Here is an 18,327-nt window from a genome sequence, read left to right as displayed (position 1 = left end):
GCTCAAATTGTGGGGAAAATCCAGAGCTCCTCGTTAAGCAAACAGCCCGGAGTGGGGAGCTGGGGCCGCTGGGGCAGGGCACGGCTGGCACCTCCTGCTGTCCCCAGGCCCCTGGTGACTCTGGAGCCAGCACAATACCCCCGGGGCCATCCCCAGCCCCCTGGGCTGTGCTGCCTGGGGAGGGGCTGGGGGAGGCTGAGCATCCCATCCCCCAGGGAACAGCTCCAAGGCGGCCGCCCTGAGCCACGGGGAGATGGTGAGCCTGGATGAGGGCAGCTTCCCCGCCCTGGAGCTCAACAACCGCCGCCTCTCCGTCAAGAATTCCTTCTGCCGGAAGAACGGCATCTACACCCGGTAGGGACCCCCTGGCACAGCCCCCTCCCCGGGCAGGGAGAGCATTTTCGGTCACTGTGTCCATCCCTGCTCCTCCACGGGCTTGGATCCCGAGGGGGTGACCCTGCCCTGCCCAGTGCCCCCCCGAAAGCCCCTGCCGGCGGGATCAGGGTTCCTGGGAAGGGGCTGGCTCGGCTGGGGCTGTTCCCTGAGCAGAACCTGTGGCTCCGCTGGGCTCGTCCCCGCGTGGCGCAGCCCAGGGGACACACGCTGACCGCACCCGCCTGTCCCCGAGGTCCCCACCCCGGCCCAGCCCCGGCAGCCTGCACTACTCGGACGAGGACGTGACCAAGTACAACGACCTGATCCCCGCCGAGAGCAGCAGCCTGACCGAGAAACCCTCCGAGGTCTCCGACTCGCAGGTGAGCCCCGGGGCTGCGCACGGGGGGACAGGGACCTGGGGGGGCTGCAGGGCGCTGGGAGCCCTCCCCGAGCATCCGCCCCTTCCTCCGCCCTCCCACGGCTGGGAGCTGCGCTGCTCCTGCCCCAGCCAGCATCCCTGCGGCTCCGAGTGAAGCTGGCCCGGCCCCCGGCCCGTGCGCTGGGGATGTGACACTGCGGGAGCTCCCAGGGCTGCTGGGGACAGGGGACGGGAGCTCAGCGGGGCTGGGGGAGCTGTCCCGCTGCCCGCTCGCTGGTGGCAGCATCCGCGCCTCTGCCAACTCCACAAAATGCCACCTTTGTCTTGTCCCGGGGCCACGGGCGGCTGTGGCCGGGCAGGAGCGTGGAGCCCCGGGGAGGCCACGGGACAGTCAGGGCCAGGATGGATCCTGAGAGGCTGGGAAAGGTCCTGTGGGTGCCCAGAGCCGTCCCCGAGCAGGAGGGGACCGTGCCCAGGCGCCCCCCCCGGCGCTGCCCGCACCGGCTGTTTCCTTGGCAGATGCCAGCTCCTCTCCCGAGCGGGGCTCGAGTGGCTTTTGAGGAGCTGTGAAGAGCTGCGGGAGCTGGCGCTGGCGCGGGGCAGTTCCCACCGCCCTCAATGGGCCCTTTGTGCGCCGCCGGAGAAGCTGAATTCAATTACCGGCAGAGCCCAAAAACACCCTCCCCGCCAGCCCGGGGGCATCGCGGCCTCGGCAGCGCTCAGGAACCTTTTGTATGAGGTTTTATTTTGTTTTAGCAAGAGGCAGAAACCCCCCGGTGATGCTGCAGCCGCCGCAGCCTTTAAATACTTTCGGGATGCGCTGGCCAGCAATCCCAAAAGAGCGCTGGGAAAGCACAGGAGATCACAGGATCAATTTAGGCTGGAAAAGACCTCAGGGATCACCGAGCCCAAGCTGTGCCCCATCCCCAGCTCGGCACCAGCCCAGAGCCCTGAGTGCCAGAGCTCCTCCAGGGATGGGCGCTCCAAACCTCCCCGGGCAGCCCCATCCCATTCCTGGCCGCCTTTTCCTTGTGGAAATTCCTCCTGCTGTCCCGAACTCCCCGGGCAGCCCCATCCCATTCCTGGCCGCCTTTTCCGTGTGGAAATTCCTCCTGCTGTCCCGAGCTCCCCGGGCACAGCTTGGGGCCGCTCTGCTGGGAGCAGAGCCCGGCCCTACAGGATTTTGGGGCTGTGGGGTGCCGTGCCCAGCTCAGCCCATCGCCCCACGCTGTTTTTCAGGGCAGTGACAGCGAGTACGAGGTGGAGCCCGGGCACCAGAAGGCGCATTCCTTTGTCAACCACTACATCAGCGACCCCACCTACTACAACTCGTGGCGGCGGCAGCAGAAGGGAATCTCCCGGGCTCAGGCTTACAGCTACACCGAGAGCGACTCGGGCGAGCCCGACCACCAGCCCCTCTCCAACAGCACCTCCACGCAGCAGGGCAGCCTGTTCCGCCCCAAAGCCAGCAGGACTCCCACCCCCCAGACCCCCGGCAACGCCCCCAGCAGCCAGCCCGGGACCCTGTACCGCCCGCCCAGCAGCCTGGCCCCCGGTTCCAGAGCCCCCATCGCTGGGTTTTCCTCTTTCGTTTGATATTTAAACAGAAGGAAAAAAAAAAACAACCGAGGAGGGGGGGGAATTAGGAAAAAAGGAAAAAAAAAAAAAAAAAAGCAACGAAAGAAAAGCCCCAAGAAATTAAGAGAAAATGAAAAAGCAGCGAGGGGGAGAAGAGGAGGAGGAGGAGGAAGGGGAGCAGCTCCAGGCTCCAGGGGTTTTTTGCCGGATGCCAAGCGCCGTCCCTGGGGCTGGGGAGCAAACCCAGGTCCCCTCCTTGGCCAAAGCTTCTGTGTCACGGACTCCTCGGACGAGGTGGGGCGGGGGGCTCGGGGGGCACCGCCATCGCCCTTGGCACCCATCGGGGCTGTCCCGGACCTGCTGCTGGGCTCTGCTGGGCGCTGGGGGCTGGGCGAGGAGCTCCTGCCGTGCCAAAGCCCGGCCCCAACACTCGTGGCTCCCCCAGGACGTGGGGACAAGCGGTGACACGGAGACCCTCAAACTGCGGAGGGCGGGACGAGCTCTGCTGAGCTTAAAACCTCGGGACCCCCCGCTCGGGACCCCCACAGCCTTTGGGAGGAGGAGGGGGAAGGATCCCAGGGGCAATTCTTTCCTCCCCTCCTGTGTGCCTGGCCCAGCACAGCCCCCCGGGAGAACCCAGGACTGAAACCCCCGGAGAGCCTCGGTGGGGTGCACGTGGTGCTCAACCCCCCCTGATTTTGCACCTCGGGGGCTCCGGTGAGGACTCGGAGGAGGCGACTGGAGCCCCCCCTTGGCATTTCTGGTGGTTTGGGGCTTTTTAATGGGGTTTTGTGCAGAGGCCTGAGGGCATTCGGGGGTGCTGATGCTCTGGGGGGGTCCATGGTCCATTTTGGGGTGTCTGCACAGCACAGCCCCCGCAGTGCCTATGGGTGAGCCAGCACCAGCCCGGCAGGGCCGCGGCGCCCGGGCTGAGCCGAGGGAGATGCCAATAAACAGCCTGAGGACAAGCGTGTCCCCTCTCTGTCACCTTGCTCTGCCAGAGAAGGGAGCAGTGCGATGTGTCCGTGTGTCCTGCTGCCCCCCTGGGCTTGTGGCAGCCCTACGGCACCGGGGAAGGACCTGGGCAAGGGGTGAGAGGTGCTGGATGAGCCCAGAAGGGTGCAGGGAGCTGTGGTGGCCGTGTCCTGCACGTCCCCATGGCAGCGGGGTCTGGAGCTGCTGGGAAATGGGGCGGTGGGGCAGGAGACCCCACTGCCCCAGCACTGAGGGCACTGCCAGCAGCAGCCCTGGCACTGGGGACGTCTCCTGGGCTGGTTCAGCCTCCCTCTCTCGCTCTGCCCTTCAGGCCCGGCAGGAAAATCCAGGTGATGCGTTCGGGTTTCATCACCTGTCACCGGCGGGGGCTGGGGGTGGGGAGGGCTCGGTTACCGACAGCGCTGCCAAAACACCGGATCCACGCCAGGGGCTGCCAGGGCTGTGGGGTCTGCACCGTCCCTGTCCCCTGGGAGCCCCTGGGAGCCACGTCCCGGGACCCTGGGGAGGGGCAGGGGAGCTCTGTGAGCTTGGGGCTCGCTCACCCGGCGCTGCAGCTTGCCCTTGGACTGGGAGAACTGGGCTGTGGTGGTGGCCTTGCTGCTGGGCCACAGGCACCGCCTGTCCCCCGCTGGCTCACGGTGTCCCCAGAGCAGCAGGCACCGCTGAGGTGACTCCTCTGACCTGCCTGGGGGCAGCGCAGCACCCAGGGGTGCCCGTCCCCCCAGCCCAGGCAGAGCGGGGAGCCCCGACACTCGTGGGGACAGTGGCGTGGGACAGAGGGGATTCTGTGCCTGGCTGGGCAGATCCCGCTGCTCGTGCACAGCCCAGCTCCAGCCCCAGGCGTCCCGGCTTGTGCAAGAGGGACCTTCCTCCCAGCGGGGCTGGGACACGGAGCCGTGGGGCAGAGCAGGTCTGGGGAGTCGAGCAGCACAGCTGAGTTCCCAGTGCGAGGAACGCTCCTTGGGCGAGGGCTGCCACCGTGCAAGGGACATTCCCTGTGCCAGGGATGCTCGCGGTGTCCCTGGGTGAGGGCTGTGCCAGCCCCTCGAGCAGGGAGCACCGAGCTCCCCAGACACATCTCCCACCCTGGGATGCGGGTCCCGGATCCCATCCGTGAGGGATTGGAGCGCTGGGACAAAGCAGAGCCCAGGCCCCGCTCACCTGCCCTGACCCGGCCCGTCCCCGGCTGCCCGGGGGAGCCGGAGGGTGCAGCCACACCTGCGGCAGGTGAGCCGTGAGGTGACGCCGCCGCTGTGGCGGTGCCGGAGGCGGGAGGAGCGGTGGTTTCCCACGGCTGAGGAGAGGGATGCAGCGGGAAATGCCACATCCCACCACGGCAGGGATAGAGGCTGAGCCCGGCCACCTCTCTCCCAGCTCCGCTTTCCACCGGCTCTGCCCGAACTCCCTCCCCAGCATCCCTCCAGGCAGGTGAGGGCTGCCCCTTCCCACTCGCGGTGCTCTGCAGGGCGAGCTGTCAGCACCGATCACTCCCCGAGGACCAAATCGGCCTCGACGTTTCTCCCTGGCTCGCGGTTTTCCCAAGGGCAGAGCAGCGCTGGCTGTCAGGGCTGGGAGAGCCGAAGGGGGGCACGGGGGATGTCAGACACCCCCAGATGCTGATGGGTGGATGGGGCAGCATCGGGGCAGGAGCTGCTCCCCGCTCCAGGCGTGATGGGGAGATGTTGATGTGCCCAAAATGAGGGTTTGTGACAGACAAAGCTGACCCGAAATCTGTGAGTTGTTTAATTTATTTATTTTAGAAGCAGCCCCGCAGCCTGGGCTCTCCCTGTCCTCCAGATATCTCCGGTTCCCTGCCAGCTCCTGGGACAGAGCCAAGTGTGTCACGTCCCCACCTTTCCCTGGGCCTTGGGGACAGGGACAGCCCCTGCTGCCGTGCCAGGGGCCAGACGGGGCTCGGCGCATCGTCAGAGCCCCGGTGCCCCGGGGGCTGCTCCGCGCCGGGGGTGGCAGGAGAGGAGAGCGGCGGAGAGGACGGAGCCGGCTCCGTGCGCCCTGTCCCTCCCTCTGGGGTCCCTGGGCCAGGGCCGGGGCTTCCCATGCAGAAGCCACACTCCAGGTGGGATCAGGGAATCACGGAATGCTTTGGGTTGGAAGGGAGTTTAAATATCAGCCGGTTGAAGGTTGGAAATTCAGCTGTCCTGGGGGAGGCTGGGGTGGCTGCAGCACACGCAGGTGATGGTTTCCTGGGGGGCAGAGGGCTGGGGGAGCCATTCCCGGGCACTGCCGGCCAGGAGAGGGTTCCGGCTGGGAGAGGCTGCCCGGAGAACCTGCCCAAGGCTTGTGGTGGTGCCCACCTGGCCAAGGTGCCAGCGGGGAGGGGGCAGAGCGTCCTGCCGGGGGTCTCTGGGTACCTGCTGAGCGCTCTGGGGAAGGGGCTGAACCCCCTGGCTCTGAGGGGTGTCTGTGGGGTCACTGCCGAGGTTTCTGGCGCTGGGCCCCGGGGCTGGAGGGATTTTGGGGGGGAGCTGTGGGGACAGTGCTTTGTTCTGGCACCCTGGGGTGTCCGGACAGTGATCCCCAGCACGGGGGGGCTGAGGGAGAGCTCCCCGCTGGCTCGGCAGCCTCGGCAGACAAAGCTGGCAGGAGCTGGCAGCAGCAGGAGGGGATGGGGCTGCCGGGAACTTCTCCCTGCTCTGCTTTTCAAAGTGCTTTTCAAGCCTTTTCTTTTTTCTCTTCTCTGCTTTCAAAAGCTGCTGAGAAGCAGCAAAAGGAGCCGGCGATGGCTGAGGAAGGGCGGGAGCGATCCCTGCTCCAGAGCCACCCAGAGCCCCGAGCTCGCCTCCCCAGGGCCGGCTGCAGGAAAGGAAAGGGGAGGGGGCCCCTCTCTCCCAGGCAGTTTTTCAAGTCGAGTGGGTGCCTGCTCTCCCCAGCCGGAGCCAGGCCAGCCCGCAGGAGCCTTCCCGGCGGCTCCCAGCAGCCGGCTGATGTTAATCCCTCCCGACTGCGCTGTCTCAGCCATCTCCACGCTCCCATGACGGCGTCAGGTGAGGCGAGCAGCGCTGCTCCGGTGTCCCACCAGCCTCCCAGTACATGCTTTGTCTCCACGTGAGTGGCTCGAGATGCCGCTGGGGGCTGGGGTAGACCCTCCTCCTCTTCCTCACCGCACGAAAACCACTGCTGCATCCAGAGGTGGCCTCCTCTCCTCAACTGCGGGCCCGGGGCTTTGCCTCCGGCCTCAGTTTCTCTGTATGGAGAGCAGGGAAAATAAAATTTGCCAATAAAAGGGGCTGTGAAAACGGCACCGGAGGAAGCAGCAGAGCCCAGGATGGAGACACAGGTGTGAGCAGGACGGTGCTGGACACCCGGGCTGGCGGCAGAGGCTCTGCCCTGGGTGCCAACCCCGGCATCTCCGCAGAGCCTCGCTGGCCCCCGCTGCCCGCCGGAGTTCCAGCTCCGCGCTGACATCGCTTCCCTTCCGATGGAGGAAGTGTCAGCCCTGGATGAACCATCCCGGTGCCCGGTGCTGCCCACCCAGAGCTTCCACAGGCGGCCCCCGACCGCTCCTTGCACCGGTGACACGAGAAACCTCCGGACCTCTGAGCGCCGCGTCCCGGCACCCCAAGAACGGCCAGAGCATCCCAGCACCCCGAGTGGATGGATTCCACTCGCCACCCCCCGCCTCCCTCCAGGGAGACGCCAGATTCCCAGGAATAGCAAAGAAACGCTGCATTAGGCAGGTTCGGGATAATCTCGGCTCTCCCGCCCCTTTTCTCCCACAAAGGTCTTGTCTTAATCCCCTCCAGCAGCGGCTGTGCAGCCCAGCCCAGCGCTCTCCCTTTCAGCCCGGTGTCGGTGGGGCTGGGATGATCATGGATTTCACCGCCAGTGCCGGGGGTGGCCGTGGAATCCATCCCGGGGGCCGTGGAGCCCCGCACCAGCGCCGGACACCGGGGGTGACCACGGACCCCCCGCCACCGTGTCCCGGCCACCGCCCACCCAACCCCCGCACGGCCTGGAGGGACCCCGCGGCCCCCCCAAAAGGGATCGAGCAGTGGGATTGGCTGGGGAAGGGAGATGGGGGCAGTGGGAGGATGCGGGTGCAGCCTCGTGGGTGTCGCGCTCACGGGTGGAACGGGGGCATCGCTGCTGCCCCGCGGCTGAAGCCGCCTCCTCCGGGCATCTCAGCGCGGCTCTTAATTCCCCTTAATTAATTAGCGTCGGTCACCCACCGCCACCTCAACCCTGCCGCTCTGCCAGGGGTGCGGCAGCTCCTCTCTCGGCCTGCGGGGATCCCGCCGGTGACCGCGGCGGGAAGGGACCGGTGTCCCCGCACCCCCGCATCCCCCGGGAAGGGACCGGTGTCCCCCCATCCCCGCATCCCCCGGGAAGGGACCGGTGTCCCCGCACCCCCGCATCCCCGGGGAAGGGACCGGTGTCCCCCCATCCCCGCATCCCCCGGGAAGGGACCGGTGTCCCCCCACCCCCGCATCCCCCGGGAAGGGACCGGTGTCCCCCCACCCCCGCATCCCCCGGGAAGGGACCGGTGTCCCCCCATCCCCGCATCCCCCGGGAAGGGACCGGTGTCCCCGCACCCCCGCATCCCCCGGGAAGGGACCGGTGTCCCCGCACCCCCGCCGATCCCCCGGGGGTGCCGAGCCCCCGCTCCTGACCCCTGTCCTGTCCCCCTCCCACGGGCGGGGCCGGGGGTTCCACCCCCCCCCCCCCCCCCACTCGTGTTTGAATGGAGGGCGTGGGACCGCCCCGTGACGTGGCGCTGTGCCATTGGTCCGGGCGGGGCGATGATGTCATCGCCGGGGGTGGGGGGGCGCTCCGTTCCGGCGCGGCGCGGCCATGGACCGGCGGCGGTGGCGGGGCCCGGGCGAGCAGGTACGGGGCGGGGGGGGGACACCGGGGCTTCCGGGGGTCGCGGTGGCCCGGAGGGACCCGGCCCCGCTTGTTCAGGTCCGGCCCGGCCCGGCTCGTCCCGGCGTGCGGGGAGCCCGCGGCGCTCAGCTCGGCTATTGTCCGGTGATCGGGCGGGGTCCCCGGCGCTGCCGCGCTCCGGTACCGGGCGGAGGGGCGGCCGGGACCCCCCGGCTCATTCCCCGCCGGGCCGTGGGGCCGGTGCGCGGCGCGGGTGGGCGAAGGGGTTAACAGGATGCGGAGCGCTGTTTGCCCAGCGCGGGGCACCGGCCCGGCTCACCCCACCCCGCCCCAGCCGCGATCGGCTCCCGTTCGGCCGCGGCTCCGCCGAGCCCCGCGCGGGGGTGGCGGCGGCCGGAGCTGGCGGTGGTCGCGGCCGGGGCGGTGGCTGCCCGCCGCCCGTCTCGGGAAGGTGGATCCTCGCCGCGCTGGAGCGGGTCCAGCGGCACCCCGGGGCTGGCCGGGGCTGGGCGCAGGCGGCTGCTGAGTCAGAGCCGCCCGAAATCCCCGTCCCGCTCATATCCCGGTGGCTCTGACAGGGGTCCCGGCTGAGCGCAGCCTGCCCTCCGCCCTGCTGCCCGTCCTGGGCGGCACACGGGGGCCCCGGCGAGAGGCACTGCCCGGCTCTGGCAGCGCCGGGCACGGGACGGGCTCCCGGACCCGCTCCGGTGCCCGTAGAACTGCGGGTCCGTGGGCAGCGGCCGCTCGCGGGGCGCTGGACTCGTCCCACGCCGCCCCGGTTTGACCCCGACAGCAGCAGCAGCGTGAAGTATGGATGTTTCCAAGCGCCGAATCTATGGATCAGGAAGGCTGTTTCAAGGGGAGTCGGGATCTATAGAGCAGGAGAGTTCTAAAGGGATCGTTAATGGGCTCTGGGGGGAAACTGAGGCACGGCGTGCGATGATCTCTGCACCCAGGGCAGGGCTCGCTCCCCAGCCGGGGCACGCAGTAAACAAATCTGTTTTGGACACAGCTCCCTCGGAAACCGTGGAGCGGCTCCAGCTGAGGTTTAGCACCGAGGAGGCTCAGCCAGTTTGGGTCTGGGGGTGCAGAGCGAGCCTGGCCTGAGCCCCGATCCCCGGGGCAGCCTCCCCGCTCCGTGCCCCGGGCTGAGCGGCCGCGGGGCTCCCTCCCCGGCCCCCAGCGCGTTGTGCTGACCGTGCCGGTCGCTGCCTTTGTTCGCTGGGTTTTGTCCTGAGCACAAACAGCCGCCGAGGGCCCCCCGGCTGCGGCTGCGGGCCCCGGGCAGGTAGGGAGCCGTGGCAAGTCTGCCTGCTTGCTTCCCGTCCAGCCCAGCGAAACCGCAGGAATTCGGAGCCCGGCGCAGGTCGGGAGGTCTGCTCGGCCCCGGAATCCTGTCGGAGCCCGGCCAGCCCCTGTTGCGAGAGCCAGGGCCAGCGAGGAGATAACCTTTCCCCCCGGAAAAGTCCCCTCCTGGCCCTGCAGAGCCGCGGGCTGGTTCGTGGCCCCGGAGCTGGAGGATTTATGGCCCTGTGCGTGTTCTGGCGCGTCCTGCCAATAGTTCCTTGCTGAACTCTGGCTACCTCCCGGCTCTTGGCAGTCCCTCGGGGAGCACTTCTCTGCTTCTGGCACTGGCGGTGAGTTCCCAGCCTGGTGCTGATCCGTGTGCTGAGAGCTCTGGTGAGAGCCAAGCTTCTCCTCCCTCCCCGTGTGCCATCTCTCCATCCCCGGCTCTGATGCTCGCTGGCAGTGGCTTTTCCACTTCCAGAGGCTGCTCCGTGCATCCCGGGGCTGCTCCGTGGGGTTGCTCCGTGCATCCCCAGGATTGCTCTGTGCATCCCCAGGGTTGCTCCGTGCATCCCAGGGTTGCTCTGTACATCTCAGGATTGCTCCGTGCACCCCCAGGGTTGCTCCGTGGGGTTGCTTCGTGCATCCCCAGGATTGCTCCGTGCATCCCGGGGTTGCTCCGTGCATCCCAGGATTGCTCCGTGCATCCCGGGGTTGCTCCGTGCATCCCAGGATTGCTCTGTGCATCCCCAGGATTGCTCTGTGCATCCCCAGGATTGCTCCGTGCATCCCCAGGATTGCTCCGTGGGGTTGCTCCGTGCATCCCGGGGTTGCTCCGTGCATCCCAGGGTTGCTCCGTGCATCCCAGGGTTGCTCCGTGCATCCCCAGGATTGCTCCGTGGGGTTGCTCCGTGCATCCCAGGGTTGCTCCGTGCATCCCGGGTTGCGCTGCCGTGCCGCCCCGATGCCAGGGACAGGACCGGACCTGTCACCGCGCCGGGGTGGGGGCGGTCACTGGGGCGCCGGGGCTGCCCGCACCGACAGGACCGACTGCCCCCAGGCCCTGGGAGGACTCGCTGGGGAGCCCGGCCGAGGGTGTGACAGCGGCTGGGTCCCCTCCTGGGCCGGCGGTGGCAGGGTGTGATCCGTGCCCTGTCTCCAGCTGCTGTCTGCCAGGCTCCAACATCAAAGGATCAAAGGATCCCCGAGGGGCAGCGCACCCCAGAGCGGGGCTGAGAGCAGGCGGGGTGGCCTCGTGTCCCGTGTGTGGGTTCTCCCTGGCCCTGGGCAGCGTGGGGGACCCGACTGGTCCGGCACAGCCCCTGCCCCAGAACCCAGCAGGGCGGGGAGAGCATCCTCTGATCTCGGGGAGCTGCCTGGGGGGCTCTGCAAAGCCGGGGAGCTCGTTTGGAGCCGGCTGGGCCGGCCAGGATGCTTTCCCAGTTTGATTTTCCCAGCCTGTGAGCGGGAAGAGCTGGGGGCAGGATGTGTGCATGGGAATGTGGCCGGACTTGGCACTTCTCCTGCGCGCCCTCCTTCACTGGCCTCTTTCTTTGAGCCACTTTCACTCTGCTCCCCACGGGATGAGATGGAGAGGATGGAGAAGGGGGGGTCTGCACCATCAGGGCACGTGGGCCTGGCCAGGGCTGTCCCAGTTCTGTGCTGGCTGCACTGTCCTACAAGCAGACATTCATTTACAGGGACAATTGTGTCCCTGGGCACCTCAGGCTCTCACTGCTCAGAGCCCGTGGTCCCACAGGGCTGGCAGGGCAGGTGGGGAGCGGCACGGGGCTGTCAGTACAAGTTATCCCTCTCATCCTCGACCCGTGTGCGGGTCCTGTCCCCTCCCCTTGCCCCAAAGCCCTGCTGGGGCTTGGCTCTGCTCTGGGCTCGCTGCCCCGGGATGGGCAGCGCTGCCAGGTGCCTGGGAAGTCTCTCGGGTTACCAGCAGCTTCCCCTGGTAGGTGGCTGCGAAGGCAGCGCCAGCGATGCCTCCCTGGCCTGGTTTCCTTTGTGAAAGCGCCGGCAGCGGGAATGTCACAGGATCTGCTCTCCCCGAGCGAGAGGAGAGAAAAGGGCTCTGTGTCCAGCTCCCCGGGGCCGGGCTGTGTGGGCAGCGTGTCCATCTGTCCTGCCACCGCCTCTCGGGGCGAGCTGGGAGAGAAACATCCAGGGGTGGGGGCAGATTGTGAGGAGGCTGTGTGGGCTGGGGTGGGGAGGGGGACACGGTGCTGGTTTGGAGGACGATGCTGGAGCACCGCTGGCCCGGCCGGGACCGCTCCAACCTCCTGGTGGCCCCTTTGCCGCGGCTTGCAAAGTATCTCACAAATGCTGAACTTGGCCCCGAAATCTAAATACAAGGGAGGGACAGTCCCCAGATGGCCTAAATCAGCAGCACGGTTGCCTGGCCCAGCTGGGGAGCTCGCCGGGAGTGTTTGTTTTATGGAAAACCAAAGGCCGGAGGAATGCTGGCCTGGAAGGAGACGTTGGAAGGGGAGAACGTTCGTGCCATGCACACGCACCCTGCGGGAGATCCCAGAGAGGGAGCGGGGTCCAGCGAGCTGCTGATCTGTGTTGGGGTGGGCCGAGGGGGGAAGGAATTCCCCCGGCTCCTGGTTTGAGGTGTGGCTCCTTGGTGGCTTCCCCCAGCTGCTGGGGATGGATTGGGGGCTCCCCGTGTGCCATTGTCCCCCTGGGTGGCCCTGGGGGCTCAGGCTGTGCCTGATGGAAGGGGCTGGACAGGGAGTGTGGCCATGTGCCACCAGTGCCACTCTTGCCCTTGGGCCCGGCTGGGAGCCGTGCACGGGAGGGTTGGGCAATGGGACTTTGCCCCAGCGTGGGGCCGGAGTCCATCGTGCCCGGACACCGCCTGCCTGAGCTCCTGCTGCTCCTCGAGGGGACAGCGGGGTGTCACAGCCTGGCTGTGGGGAGGGAAGGGGGGTGGAGGGGTCCCCTGGTTGTGCTGGCACCTGTGGGGCGGCAGCTGTGGGGTGGCTCTGGGTGGTGTCCAGCCCTGGGCTGTGCTGGCACCACCGCTGCCCGTGGGCTGCAGGACTCACTTCCAGCCGCACTCTGGGGCTGGCTGGGCACCGGGGGGACGCGGCCACCGCCCCATGGCTCGCTCCAAGGACACACATCCGTCCCTTCCCCGTGCGTGTCACGGGGCGCGGTGTCGCCGGCGGTGCCCACAGGGAGGAAGAGGGCGGCCACGAGCCCTTCCTCCCCAGCAGCCTCTCCCGGGACCACCTGGGGCTGCCTGGCGCCACAAGTCGCTGTCCTTGTCCCCTCCTGCGTGCCTCTGGGCTCTGGGTTGGACAGGTCGGCTGGTGGCCCCGAGGTGGCCGAGGGAAGGAGTAACGTGCCCGTTGCCATTGTGGCCAGCCAGGGCCTTCGTCATTTCTGTCAGCTCTGAGTCACAGCGGTGACGATGAGCTGGAGGATGGTCACGCATGGACTCGGCACCGAGAGTTTCGGGGGGGCTCCAGGGCAGCAGCAAAGCTGTGTCCCCACATCCCCATCCTGCCAAGCATGAAGGGGTCCCCATGCTGGTCCCCCCCGTCCCCCTGCTCGGCTGGCGGTGCCTCCCGGGGGCTCTGCGCTCTCCTCACACACTTCCTGCCGTCTGTTTCCAATTCCTCCTGGCGTCTGCTCCTCCCTGCTTTATTCCAATTAGGGAAAAAAAAAATCCAAATCCCAGGCATCGTCTCAGCGTGCAGCTTGCAGAGGCTGGAGCTGCTGAGCCTCGCTCGGGAGGGCTGGGGCTGCACCAGGAGGGGACAGAGGGTGCCCCTGCTGCCCTGCGGCGCTTTTGGTGCACCAGGGATCATCCCAAGGGATTGCTGTGCCCAGGTCTTTCTCCCGAGGTTCTCTCTGCTCCAGGGTTGGGTGTGGGGAGCTCAGGGAGATCTGAGAATGTGTCCCATGTGGAATGGTGCCCTGCGTGGAGCTGATCCCGGGGAGAGCCAAGCTGGGCACAGGGTCACGTTTTACAGCTCGCTGGGATGAAATCTGGTGCCCGGCCACATCCTCAAAGCCTGACCGTGTCCCTCCCTCTTCTCCCCTAGGAGTGACCCATCCGTGACGCCGGTGGGATCCCGGCTGTGGAGCCCCAGCTGTGAGCAGCAGACACGGGACCCAGCGTGGCACAGCCTCCCCTGGTCGCCACCATGCCGATCCTCAAGCAGCTCGTGTCCAACTCCGCGCACTCCAAGCGCCGCTCGCGGGCTGACCTGACGGCCGAGATGATCAGCGCGCCCCTGGGGGACTTCCGCCACACCATGCACGTGGGGCGCGCCGGGGACGCTTTTGGGGACACCTCCTTCCTCACCAGCAAGGCCGGGGAGCCGGTGCCGGAGGTGGGAGAGGAGCCGGGAGCCTCCAAGCCCAGCCTGCTGTCCCGCCGCTTCCGCAGCAGCAAGCGCTCGCAGTCGGTGACGCGTGGGGACCGCAGGGACATGCTGGGCTCGCTGCGGGACTCGGCGCTCTTTGTCAAGAACGCCGTGTCCCTGCCCCAGCTCAACGAGAAGGACGTGGACAGGAGCGCGGGGCAGCTGCCCAAGAGCCTCTCCTCCAGCCCCGTGAAGAAGCTGCCCGAGGAGACGAGCCCCGAAGAGCAGCAGCGCCCGAATGGGGCGGCCGCGGGGCCGCTGAGCCCCGGCTTGGACGAGCGCGACTTCGGGGACATCACGGACCTGCCCGTGGTGGTGGCCAAGGGCGGGGCGGGCTTGAAGCACGCCGAGTCCATCATGTCCTTCCACATCGACCTGGGGCCCTCCATGCTCGGGGACGTGCTGAGCATCATGGATAAGGATCAGTGGGAGCAGGACGAAGATGCCGAGGCGGAGGAGGAGGAGGAGGAAGAGGAGGGGGAGCCTGCCCCGCCTGGCTCCCCGCTGGTGGCCGTGGCGGCCCCGCCGAGCCAGAGCCCAGCCCGTGGCGCCGGTGGCCGCAGCCCCAGGGACAGCAGTCCGGCCTCCAGCTGCACCTCGGGGCCCGAGGAGCGCAGCCCCGTGCCCCGGCCCCCGAGCCAGCGGGCAGGGCCCCCGAAACGCCCCGACAAGGAGTTCTCGTTCGCTGATGAAGACGATGACGAGATCCGGGTATAAAGGTGGGAGCCCAGCCGAGGGTCTGGTTCTCACTGCGGTTGCTTGGACACAGGGCTGAACACCCCAACTGGTGGCACTGGGCAAGACTGGACTCCTGCCTCGTTCTCTCTCTGTGCTGCAGCAGGACAGCGCTCTGCTCTCGGGGCTGGGGGCTTTCCTGGCAGCCCCCCGACAGCTCCAGCACTTCCTGGCAGGGGGAAGCAGACTTGATTTCGATTCTTTCTGTTGGACTTTGGATACTAGCTCCTTTCTCCTGCCCCCCGGCCCGTGTAAAGCGATTTAGGATCCAACAAGACAAGCCTTTGGAGTTTTAGCCCCTTTAGTAATATATATATATTTTCCACCATGCAGTTTTTACTGTTTTCTGATTTGTACTTACCTTTCTCTACTCTCTTTTGGTCTTAACTGAGGGAAGATTTCCCATGAGGAAGAACTTGGAGCTCAGAGGTGGCCTGGGACTATGGGCAGCTCCAGCTTCCTGGGTTTCTTGGGGACTTTCTGCAGACCAGGAGCCTCCCAGTGCCGTGGCAGGTGCTTGCCTCCATCCCTCGGATGGATGGATGGATGGATGGATGGATGATGGATGGATGGATGATGGATGGATGATGGATGGATGGATGATGGATGGATGGATGATGGATGGATGGATGATGGATGGATGATGGATGGATGATGGATGGATGGATGGATGGATGGATGATGGATGGATGGATGGATGGATGATGGATGGATGATGGATGGATGATGGATGGATGGATGGATGATGGATGGATGGATGGATGGATGATGGATGGATGGATGGATGATGGATGGATGATGGATGGATGGATGAATGGATGATTGATGATGGATGGATGATGGATGGATGGATGAATGGATGATGGATGGATGATTGATGATTGATGGATGGATGGATGATGGATGATGGATGGATGGATGGATGGATGATGGATGGATGGATGGATGGATGATGGATGGATGATGGATGGATGATGGATGGATGGATGGATGATGGATGGATGGATGGATGGATGGATGGATGGATGGATGGATGGATGATGGGTGGATGGATGGATGATGGATGGATGGATGGATGGATGATGGATGGATGATGGATGGATGGATGGATGATGGATGGATGATGGATGATGGATGGATGATGGATGGATGGATGGATGGATGATGGATGATGGATGGATGGATGGATGGATGATGGATGGATGGATGATGGATGGATGGATGATGGATGGATGGATGGATGATGGATGGATGGATGATGGATGGATGGATGGATGATGGATGGATGGTTCCATCCCAGATGCTTGACCCTCCAACCAGCCTGGGGGTCACAGGGATGCTGATGGAAGTGTGGGTCTGTCCCCTGTGGGAGGAGCACCTGGAAGCTGCTGGAGCCAGGCAATTCCGGTGTCCCGGTGGGGCCGGGCAGTGCTGGGAGCAGGCGGAGGTTTTATACCGTGTATGTACAGATACGAGGAATAAAAGGAAATGGTAGTGACCGCTGTGGCCTGAGTTCCTGAGGGGTGACACGCTGTGGGGACCTGCTGCCCTGTACTGCCACCAGCCCCAGCCCTGTCCTGCTGCCATGCCCGGCTGTGCTGCTGGCACCTGCCACGCCCGAGCTTTCTGTGCCCGAGGAAGCGGCAGAGCTCCTGCTGGCCGGATCTGGCTCGGGGCTGGGACCCTCAGGCCAGGCAGCTCCTGCCAAGGGCCGGCTCTGCCAGCGCTCCCCTCTGCTCCCTGCAGCCGGCCAGGGCTGGCTGTCCCTGCTCCCACGGGCTGGGGGCCAAGGGGTGCCCTGGGGGGTTCCCGGCCCTGTGGGGCTGCCGTGGCCCTGGATGATCCCGGGCAGGTCACTCCCATCCCGCAGCCAGCTTCCCACAGCTCAGCCACTGGGGAATGGGGCTCTGCCAGTGCTGGGAGTGACATTCCCTCGGATGGAGCTGCGCTGAGATGGGGCAAAGCGCCAGGAAAGGCCCCACAGCCTTTCCCTGAGCACTGGCCAGGCTCTCCTCGCTGGAGAGAGGGAATGATTTATCTCCCTAAACATTTCCCAGCTCTGGGAGGGGCTGGGTGCCCCTGTCCACCCAAATGTCGCTCCCTGGAGGAGCCAGGGGTGCGGACAAACGCTGTGCCACAGTGGGGACACAATGGGGTCCTGTCCTGTCACCCCGGGCAGGGGACATTGGGCCATTGTCTGGGACAGAGAGAATAACAGCAGCTGCAGCTGGAGGCTCTGAGCTCACCAGGCTGGCTCTGCCCTGCTCACCGTGCCCCCCTGCCCTCTGCCAGGGTCCCATGTCCCACCCCTGAGCCAATGATCCTGGTCACCGCCACCTGGGAGGTCACCAGGCTGCTGGGGGACAGCTGGCTCCTCTCGTCCCTTAGGGATGCTGTGGCTCAGAGCAATGAGGTTTGGTCCCTGGGGTTTTCCCCCTTTGCTCCCCGTGGCCGTGGGGTGGGGAGAAGCCCTGGGGTGACACTTTAGTGGCCGCCTGCCGCTGTCACTTGGCCGCCCTGATCTTTGTGACGCCTGTCAGCTCCAGGCTGGGGCTCGGCAGTGCCACACTGCCGCGAGCTGATGGGGCAGAAAGTGTGTGTGAGGCTGCTGAGCACAACCAGGACACAGCCCTGCTCCACAGGACAGGGAACGGACACAGCCCCGCTCCACAGGACAGGGAACGGACACAGCCCTGCTCCACAGGACAGGGAACGGACACAACCCTGCTCCACAGGACAGGGAACGGACACAGCCCCGCTCCACAGGACAGGGAACGGACACAGCCCCACTCCACAGGACAGGGAACGGACACAGCCCTGCTCCACGGGACAGGGAATGGACACAGCCCCGCTCCACGGGACAGGGAATGGACACAGCCCTGCTCCACGGGACAGGGAACGGACACAGCCCCGCTCCACAAGACAGGGAACGGACACAGCCCCGCTCCACAAGACAGGGAACGGACACAGCCCTGCTCCACGGGACAGGGAATGGCCCGGGGACACCGCGAGGCAGCAGGGACAGGGACAGTGCTGTGTGTCCTACCGGGGAGTGACACCAGTGCTGGCCTCAGGGAGCCAGGCTGCACCCCCAGCCTCCCCAAACCCCTCGGTGGGCGCAGTGGCACCTGTCACATCCCTGGGGTGGCACCTGGGCTGTCCCACAGGGCTGCGGGTGGGTGGTGGGTGCCCAGCACCCTGCAGCACCCAGGGGCAGCGCCCTGGCAGAGCTGCTCCAGTGCTTTGATGCCAAGTGACAGAATGGGAGCAGGGCTCCATCGGCCGTGTCAGCCCACCGCGCCCCGGGCGCTGAGCGTGGCCGCGGGAGCCCCGTGATGGAGCAGGGATGGAGAGCTGGGATAAATCCTGGGGCAGGGATGGAGAGCTGGGACAAATCCTGGGGCAGGGATGGAGAGTTGGGACAAATCCTGGGGCAGGGATGGAGAGTTGGGACAAATCCTGGGGCAGGGATGGAGAGCTGGGATAAATCCTGGGGCAGGGATGGAGAGCTGGGATGAATCCTGGGACAGGGATGGAGAGCTGGGATAAATCCTGGGGCAGGGATGGAGAGCTGGGATAAATCCTGGGGCAGGGATGGAGAGCTGGGATAAATCCTGGGGCAGGGATGGAGAGCTGGGATAAATCCTGGGGCAGGGATGGAGCACTGGGATGAATCCTGGGGCAGGGATGGAGAGCTGGGATAAATCCTGGGGCAGGGATGGAGAGCTGGGATAAATCCTGGGG

At 66.2% G+C, this 18,327-nt stretch overlaps 2 protein-coding genes and 1 long non-coding RNA gene across 4 annotated transcripts in view; 2 read left to right on the top strand and 1 right to left on the bottom strand.

Annotated features, from left to right (window-relative positions):
• The window catches only part of SDK2 (sidekick cell adhesion molecule 2), a 45,340-nt gene extending 42,888 nt beyond the window's left edge, over nt 1-2,452 (top strand). For both annotated transcript variants that reach the window (XM_086857053.1, XM_086857052.1), the window contains exons 43-45: nt 216-354; nt 629-755; nt 1,994-2,452. In XM_086857053.1, coding sequence (XP_086713179.1) covers nt 216-354; nt 629-755; nt 1,994-2,350 — 623 coding nt within the window. In that variant the 3' untranslated portion in view covers nt 2,351-2,452. The remainder of the gene's footprint in view (nt 1-215; nt 355-628; nt 756-1,993) is intronic.
• A 2,614-nt stretch (nt 2,453-5,066) lies between these two features.
• Nucleotides 5,067-7,591, bottom strand: LOC147649837 (uncharacterized). Its single transcript, XR_015277933.1, has 2 exons — nt 7,414-7,591; nt 5,067-6,533 (listed from the first exon to the last, which is right to left on the bottom strand). It is a non-coding gene; the product is annotated as an uncharacterized LOC147649837 (long non-coding RNA).
• A 520-nt stretch (nt 7,592-8,111) lies between these two features.
• Nucleotides 8,112-16,081, top strand: CDC42EP4 (CDC42 effector protein 4). Its single transcript, XM_086857176.1, has 2 exons — nt 8,112-8,176; nt 13,525-16,081. Exon 2 carries the CDS (start codon nt 13,627-13,629, stop codon nt 14,563-14,565), a length of 939 nt encoding a protein of 312 aa, XP_086713302.1. The 5' UTR covers nt 8,112-8,176; nt 13,525-13,626; the 3' UTR covers nt 14,566-16,081.
• Nucleotides 16,082-18,327: the final 2,246 nt, after the last annotated feature.

Source organism: Cyanistes caeruleus, chromosome 19 (genome assembly GCF_971803275.1).
Source record: "Cyanistes caeruleus chromosome 19, bCyaCae1.hap1.1, whole genome shotgun sequence".
In the NCBI taxonomy this organism is placed as follows: domain Eukaryota; kingdom Metazoa; phylum Chordata; class Aves; order Passeriformes; family Paridae; genus Cyanistes; species Cyanistes caeruleus.
This window is presented reverse-complemented; position numbering and strand designations above follow the sequence as displayed.

Bases quoted from the DNA above. Each gene is read 5' to 3' on its own strand.
- CDC42EP4 (XM_086857176.1), top strand. From the start codon at position 13,627: ATGCCGATCCTCAAGCAGCTCGTGTCCAACTCCGCGCACTCCAAGCGC.